The 8,606-nt window shown below is 34.8% G+C and overlaps 1 protein-coding gene across 1 annotated transcript in view; it reads right to left on the bottom strand.

Annotated features, from left to right (window-relative positions):
- LOC107584738 (two pore calcium channel protein 2-like) overlaps positions 1-8,606 on the bottom strand; it is a 24,051-nt gene that overhangs the window by 12,979 nt on the left and 2,466 nt on the right. The window contains exons 4-12 of the mRNA XM_016271454.1: positions 6,066-6,291; positions 5,805-5,921; positions 4,794-4,900; positions 4,550-4,622; positions 1,589-1,688; positions 1,223-1,288; positions 786-850; positions 226-335; positions 26-107 (exon numbers count right to left, since the gene is read on the bottom strand). Of these exons, the coding sequence (XP_016126940.1) occupies positions 26-107; positions 226-335; positions 786-850; positions 1,223-1,288; positions 1,589-1,688; positions 4,550-4,622; positions 4,794-4,900; positions 5,805-5,921; positions 6,066-6,291 (946 nt within the window). The remainder of the gene's footprint in view (positions 1-25; positions 108-225; positions 336-785; positions 851-1,222; positions 1,289-1,588; positions 1,689-4,549; positions 4,623-4,793; positions 4,901-5,804; positions 5,922-6,065; positions 6,292-8,606) is intronic.

Raw genomic sequence — 8,606 nt, 5'->3', positions numbered from 1 at the left:
AAACTATTCTGCAATCTGTATTGACCTTAATGATAGCCTGCCTGCAGTAAGACTTCATGTGGACTCTATCCATGACCTGCAGAAACATGTTCACCGCCACTCGCTCCCTGAGCAGCAACAGGAAAAGTCATGTGACCAGGCATAAAACACTACATTAGAGATATAAAGAGTAAATGTTTGCTACAAGGAAGAAAGACTAAAGTGCTGGAGAGGACTGGATCTTACACATGGCCTTCAGACTGAGTGCTGGTGTGCCCTCGGCCTGGACAGCACAGCACCTCGAAAGCAGCCCGAATACCCAGACGCCTCCTGATTATAGACGTCTGAACTGACATCTAAACACACAGACCATAACATCAATAATTAAAGGAACAGTTCACCTAAAATCAACATTTACTGACCCTCATTTTGTCACAAACATGTATGACTTCACAAAACACAAGAGGAATTTTTGAAGAATTTTCACGCCACTCTTTTCCATACAATAATAATTATGGTATGCCTTAAAACCAATTGAAAAAACAGGGTCATATGGAAAACTTTTATTGTGCTAAACTTTTTTTATTTTTTTGTCATTTTTGGAGCTTGATGGGCTCTGATCAGTTCTGTTGTATGGAAAAGAGGAGCTTGGAAATGATAAAATACATTCTATGCTCCATGGGAAAAAAAACAGTCATATGAGTTTGGAAATAATAACAGAATATAGATTGCTGAACTATTCTTTTAGCAAAAAAGCACAAATTCCTAAAACAACGTCAAATGTAAGTCACATAACCGTCACTCACCAGTAAATATCCCCTGAACTGGTTATAAATAATAGCCGTCATTAGATTCATTAACAAATACGTCCCTAAAAGAAAAGAAAAAAAATTGTCAATGGTTAATGCAGGTGGAAAATTTTGAATGCAAGTAATATTAACTGCAGTGTGCGTGCGTGTAAATATACACTACGAGTCAAAAGTTTTTGAAAAGAAGTCTCTTATGCTCACCAAAGCTGCACTGAAAAAATACAGTAAAAAATTAAAATAAATTGCATAAAATTGAATGCAAATTTGATGCAATTTATTCCTGAGTTTTCAGCAGCCATTACTCAGACACATTTCTTCAGAAATAATTATTAGAGACTTCTTTTAGAAATATTGCAAAATCTTATATTATTCCAATGTTTTCACCAGTAGTTTATGTGTGTGTGTGTGTGTGATTGAATGCCATTAAAACTTACCAAACACACTAAAGAGAATAAAATATATAGAATAGCCACGGTTCAGAGAGTATGCTGGAATCATGACTGTTGAGAGAGGAAGACACGTTGACAGACACACAGATTACAAGAAAGGTTGTAGGCCATTTTAGGCAGTTTCACATTTAAGATACCTGTGAAAGTTTAACAGAACGTTGTGACAAGTCACAAGACATCATGTCATGTGGTTAAAGCCAATGACTCATAGCCTCCACTGCAATGAGCCAGAGATGACTGAGAATTCGACACAACGGTGCCAAAATGTCATCCGTCACTGACCATCTAAAACTTTACGGAGTCATCCAGAGATTTGCACCTCCTGACATTTACAGTCAAATGAAGACGTACCGTCAGGGTTATTGGCTGTCGTTAGCAGCACTAGCAGAGAAGACAGGGCCTTTGGCAGGTTTTTGAAGTAGGTTTCCCATTCTCCATTCTTCTTAGGGTCCTACAGAAACACATCTATTCAGTCAACTGTAGCAACTCACTTGGAATAAAAGTGTCTGCTAAATGATTCAGTGTAAAGATTGGATGGTATTTGTTCCTTTACTGGCCAGATGACAATTACAAATTGCACATTAAGATTAACTAAATAACTAATTAAAACTAAACTAAATTTATTTTAAAAACTACACTAATTTTATTAACTAAACTTTATTTGTAATTATCCAGTTTTACTAACAGCTTTACTCCGGCTGACCTTATTGCATATGCATTTGTAGCAGTTTCCCTTTCAGACGCAAAATTTATGGGAGGAGAGTAGGCCTATTTAAATGAATCATGCAACATGATTTACTAAGGTTTGCGTTAGTCAATTTACTGGTATTTGCACCACTCAAAAAAAGCATGTCTTAACCTATTTTGCACTTGACTTGGTTGCGACTGCTGCAGCCAGGAGGAAGCATTGCTTGGTAGAAGGGAGAGACTTTTTTTCCCCACTCTTATTAATTTATTTGGAATGCCAGAGGAAGATGTTATCCGTACATATTGTATGCCAAGCCATATAATTTTTTCATTTACTCCGCTTTTTTGCCACCTTAATTTGTGCTGATCTTGGTAGATTACGTTGTTCATTATGGAAATGAGATGTTGCATCTGTTCTTTAATTTACGCATTGTCAGTAAATCACCCGCAGAACTTTCCACTTCCATCTGCAGTGAATATTTTTGGAACTGTGCTCTCGCACTAATTTGTCTTGTTTGGTAAATCTGGCCCTTAGTACATTACTGAGGGTTTCTGTAGGTTTTATCAAGGTAAAATTAAGACTATTTAAGACCTTTTTAAAAACAAGTAAAGAAAATGTAAGGAATAAATTGAAGAGAATACAAGAATATGCCCAAGTCAATATGCTCTCTTAATGTAAATGTCTAGAGAGAACACGAGTTACCAAAAAAAAAAACACTTTTACTTTACTTCCTGATCACACTGCAAAAAAGCTGATTTTCTTCCACAGTAATTTTGTGCAAAATGTCTCTTAAGATACATTTACTTGAGGAGCAAATTGACATAAGAAGTCTGAAATTGATTAAAATTAAGCGAGTTTGATTAAAATATGAACAATATCTGCCAATGGGCTCAGAAAAATTCAACTTAATTCAAAGGAGAAAAAGTTTTCATACCCCACTGACAGATATTTGTTTTTGTTTTAAACATAAACTCACTCAATTTTGTTATATTTTTCAAGAACTTACATTTGCATGTAAATGTATCTTGATTTAAGCATGATTAGATATTTGTATTGGAAAACAAAAATATTTTCACTTTTACAATGTATGCAACATTTAATGCCATGACTTTATCAGTTTTAGACTTTCTGCTCTTATTTAAAAAGGCTTTTTTAAGACCCACACAAACCCTGATTACATTTTTACATTTTCTGAATACATTTTTAGTGGTGCTTGCCTGTGCAAAAAAATGCTGCCAGGATGCTAAAGTATTGTGGTTGGATGCTGTGTGGTTTCTGAGGTATTCAGCATGTAGCTATGTTATCCGTACATATTGTATGCCAAGCCATATAATTTTTTCATTTACTCCGCTTTTTTGCCACCTTAATTTGTGCTGATCTTGGTAGATTACGTTGTTCATTATGGAAATGAGATGTTGCATCTGTTCTTTAATTTACGCATTGTCAGTAAATCACCCGCAGAACTTTCCACTTCCATCTGCAGTGAATATTTTTGGAACTGTGCTCTCGCACTAATTTGTCTTGTTTGGTAAATCTGGCCCTTAGTACATTACTGAGGGTTTCTGTAGGTTTTATCAAGGTAAAATTAAGACTATTTAAGACCTTTTTAAAAACAAGTAAAGAAAATGTAAGGAATAAATTGAAGAGAATACAAGAATATGCCCAAGTCAATATGCTCTCTTAATGTAAATGTCTAGAGAGAACACGAGTTACCAAAAAAAAAAACACTTTTACTTTACTTCCTGATCACACTGCAAAAAAGCTGATTTTCTTCCACAGTAATTTTGTGCAAAATGTCTCTTAAGATACATTTACTTGAGGAGCAAATTGACATAAGAAGTCTGAAATTGATTAAAATTAAGCGAGTTTGATTAAAATATGAACAATATCTGCCAATGGGCTCAGAAAAATTCAACTTAATTCAAAGGAGAAAAAGTTTTCATACCCCACTGACAGATATTTGTTTTTGTTTTAAACATAAACTCACTCAATTTTGTTATATTTTTCAAGAACTTACATTTGCATGTAAATGTATCTTGATTTAAGCATGATTAGATATTTGTATTGGAAAACAAAAATATTTTCACTTTTACAATGTATGCAACATTTAATGCCATGACTTTATCAGTTTTAGACTTTCTGCTCTTATTTAAAAAGGCTTTTTTAAGACCCACACAAACCCTGATTACATTTTTACATTTTCTGAATACATTTTTAGTGGTGCTTGCCTGTGCAAAAAAATGCTGCCAGGATGCTAAAGTATTGTGGTTGGATGCTGTGTGGTTTCTGAGGTATTCAGCATGTAGCTATGTGGCTGCTTACTGGCCCATGTCAAAAGATCCCACATACAAGTCTCTATATTCTGATATCTAGATATGACTCTGGTTTCTCCATCAACAGAAGTCTTTAGGAGTTTTATTGTCTGCTCAGTAAAAATCTGATCTCTTGAACATCTCTCCTCAATAAGCAACACTAACGTATCATTCATGTCCAAAGCACAAATTGATGAGTATGAGTTATGTGGCAAAATGTAATACTTGGGGACAGGGGCTTGTTTAAATCAAAAAGTGGCACCATATAAGTATTGATAGAAATTATGTGATAAGGATGTGATCACTTCTTACATCTGATTTGGCAAAGATCAGCATTCCTATCATGGTGAATAAGCAGATGTGTAACGCCAGAAGCAGAATAACACTGAAACGGAAAGAGTGAAAAACAGAGAGAACCGATCCGGTCAATGTTTATCCGATCATTTTTAAATTATAATATTAGAATGGAACTGCACACAAATTGAGAAGTGAAAATAAGGAATTAAATGGAGGCTGTTATGGGGAAAAACCCTTATTACAGAAAATATGTTATTACCTTGCTATTTCAGGAAGAGTCCTTTTGATACATTTTAGAGTTTTCTTCATAAGGGAAGAGTTTTGCAAGAGGAAAAATGGGCGAATTAGTCTCCTGACTCTTAAACTCTGTGGGACAGAATGACAAGGAAGCATTACAATCAATGGACCTGATGCTAACAGCTGACTCAGACATTTACTTACTTAGGATTACTTGTCCAAAAATTTACATTTCATTTAATTTCCCTCAGGTCATATTTGATGTGCTTATGCAAATGAGATTTGCAAATGAGATTTGCAAAGTTCGTTTAGAATTACATTTTACTTGTATTTCTATGAATTATAAGCACATTTGTGACCCTGGACCACAAAACCAGTCATAAGGGTCAATTTTTCGAAATTTAGATTTATACATCACCTAGAATCTGAGGGTGCAAAAAAATCTAAATATTGAGAAAATCGCCTTTAAAGTTGTCCAAATTAAGTTCTTAGCAATGCATATTACCAATCAAAAATTAAGTTTTAATATATTTACAGTAGGAAATTTACCAAATATCTTCATGGAACATGATCTTTACTTAATATCCTTATAATTTTTAGCATAAAAGAAAAATCAATAATTTTGACACATACAATGTATTTTTGGCTATTGCTACAAATATACCCCAGCGACTTAAGACTGGTTTTGTGCTCCAGCAGGGTCACATTTTATTTTGCCAATAGTGTTGGGCAGATTACATGTGGGGACTTTCTATATTTAATTTAATGAAACTACATAAAAAGGTATATTTATGTCATATTGAATTAATTTAGTAATTTATTGTCACATTTAACTTAAAACTATTTCAATCTTCAGTTTAATGTAATGCGTTAATTGCCACTTCTTTGTAATTATTTGTGGAACTTACTAGCAATTTCGAGTGAAAACTTTCTACGCCAATTTGTTTTATAGTGTAAATATTGTCATATACTGTTATAGTGTAAAGAGGCATAATAAATAAGCAGCTTTGTAGTACAGTTCTTATAAACTCACCTCACTGCACATCATGCTAATACTCAACATCCAATCAATAACTGATGCTGCAATCACTACTATATAACCAATCAGCCACTTGTTCATACGAAACTCCTCCCATCCTATCAGATAACTCTGCAAAACACACAAAACATCCAATATGTTCTTTAATATAATATTAAGCAACTTAAGTCATATTACAAAAGAGGTCTGTTTAACTCTGTCATATGGGCTTGAATGACATTTAATGACATAATTTTCATTTTTTGAGTGAACTACCTGTTTAATGCTAACCCAATAGTCAACTGAATATTTCTGGATTTCTACCTTCACAGTGACATCTAGGATGAAGATACAAAGGCAGACTATCTCAATCCCCTCCGTCAGTCCACAGGGTGGCTCCCAAGGCTTGGGTTTGAAACGAATGTCCGAGGTGTAGGTCAGAGAGGAGGGTGTCTCAATGAAAGCCAGTCCCAGTACAACAGCAATAGTGAACCCCAGACCCCTTCAAGAGAAAGAGAGAGTGTGGAACTGATACTGACAGAGAGAAACATAAGCAAATGACCACATAAGTAGCTAGAGGGTACAGGTCAAAATAATTGCAGGAATGTTGCAGGTCCAGTTTTTTTTTTTTTTTTACCCCAAAAGTATTCCTGCTAACAGTTACTAATAAAGAACAAAGCATTAGAAAGCAGCCATCTGTAGACAGGTATCAAATTGACTAATGTTACTGCAGAGACTGTCTGGCATTGTGTATTTTAGCATGATACACAAACATACAGGGTTTTAAATTAACCTTTTCACTCACTAGGCAAATTAGGTTATTGGCCATTTAGAACTTCTAATAGCCAAAACAGAAATATTGCACATAAAGTGGATTATCAAAATCAGACACACAAAACAATCTCTGTGACAGCATTTAATTTTTAAATATAGCTCACTCCAAAATTAATGTTTAATGTTAAACAATGAAGATTAGTGGACAGGCTGTAATTTAAAAAAATTATCAGATGTTTCCTTACAAATGTCAACTTACTGAGAACTGAAGCCTTTCTTCCATTAAAGGGTTAGTTCACCCAAAAATTAGAATTCTGTCATTAATTAGCGTGTGGCGTGATGACATCATTACGCCGGATCTGGGTCAGCACCGCCACATGCTTGCGTCATGATACTGTCGCGAACGCGCGACAGTAGAGACGAAAATGTGGAATAAAGTTGTTATTTTTGTTTTCTTTGCGCAAAAATGTATTCTCGTAGCTTCGTAACTTTACAGTTGAACCAGTGATGTCACACGGACTACTTTGTCGATCATATCTTGGTACTTTTCTGGACCTTGAAGGTGGTAGTTACCTTGCTGTCTATGGGAGGGTCAGAGAGCCCTCAGATTTGATCAAAAATATCTTAAATTGTGTTCCGAAGATGAACGGAGGTCTTATGGGTTTGGAACAACACGAGGGTGAGTAATTAATGACAGCATGTTCATTTTTGAGTGAACTAACCCTTTAATATCCATTAAAAAATGCCAACCTGTTCTCACTCCCAAGGGGTCTGAAAATAATGCTCCAAAATATCATACCATGATAACAAAATTATACCCATGCATTTAATTTAACGAATGTAAAATTCTCATGCCCTTCGTATCAGTATATTGATGACAAATGTTTTTAAATATGACGCATTGCAATAAACACGCTAAAGGGTGCTTTGGCATCTGCATAATGACATGCAAAAGTCTTGGACATGCGGCATTTATCGGACCCCTAGGAACTGAGAACGGCTTGATAAGTGGCCTCTTGTCTGCAAGTGCTCTGGAAGACAGTAAACTGGTCACAAAAAAGCTGCTTGGATATAATTCTCTATATGAAGACTTTATTCAAGCCAAAAAAACATATTTATTCTTGAAAAATGCACAATCTAAATTTTGTTAATGTAATTCAATAGTAAACTTTGTGAGTGGCTCACTTTGTCATTGCAGGATATTTGTCTCGTCTCTTTTTGCTTTGTTTTGCTAATACTGGAGGCTGTTTTTATGGGAAGGGCTAGCGATGGTGTGTAAAATGATAGATTTACTAATCACATCCCACCAAACTGGCTAGTGAGTTGATATGTGTAACCCAGCATGGGTGATTTTCACCCACATTTGGCAGGTTTTCATTTCTATCCCTGCAAGGATACCGGAAAGGGACATGATGTAACTATAAGTGCTGTTTACATTCCACCCACAGGAACTATACTGGTAATGCATTATTACTGTAGAAGCTCTTCTACCTAGAACTGTAATCACACCACAAAAATGGACATGGACAACTTAATAGCTCCAAAAACGAACATTTTGTAATGTTGTGTAATGTAAAATGCAAGGAATATTTCTGCTTTTAAACCCTCTAGAATGTGAATTTTATTTGATTTTACAAATTAAGAGACAAGTCTAACCTTTCTGTGGTAATTGACAACATGTCTGATCCAATCCAACAACAAGGTTCTGTGAATAAAGCTTAAAGAACTATGAAATGGCTTTGTGATCTTAGTTTTCTTGTCTGTGTTAACGTACAGTATCCCCAATAACAGGACGTCGAGGCAGGGAATATTGAAGGGATTGTCCCAATTAGCTTTTTATCTTCCTTAATGGGACATATATCCAAGTAAAAAGGCTTCTTGAATGACAAATTGTGGGTGAGACTTGATGTTATCCACTGGAACTGTCTGGATCATAATAGTTTAATAGACCATAACAGTTTAATAGGTTTCCAAAAATAAATAAATAAATAAATTATATATATATATATATATATATATATATATATCTATCTATCTATCTAT

The sequence above is a fragment of the Sinocyclocheilus grahami genome, unplaced genomic scaffold (assembly GCF_001515645.1).
Source record: "Sinocyclocheilus grahami isolate Dianchi unplaced genomic scaffold, SAMN03320097.WGS_v1.1 scaffold62.1, whole genome shotgun sequence".
Classification (NCBI taxonomy): Eukaryota; Metazoa; Chordata; class Actinopteri; order Cypriniformes; family Cyprinidae; genus Sinocyclocheilus; species Sinocyclocheilus grahami.
The sequence above is the reverse complement of the archived record's forward strand: the minus strand, read 5'-3'. Positions and strand labels throughout refer to the sequence as shown.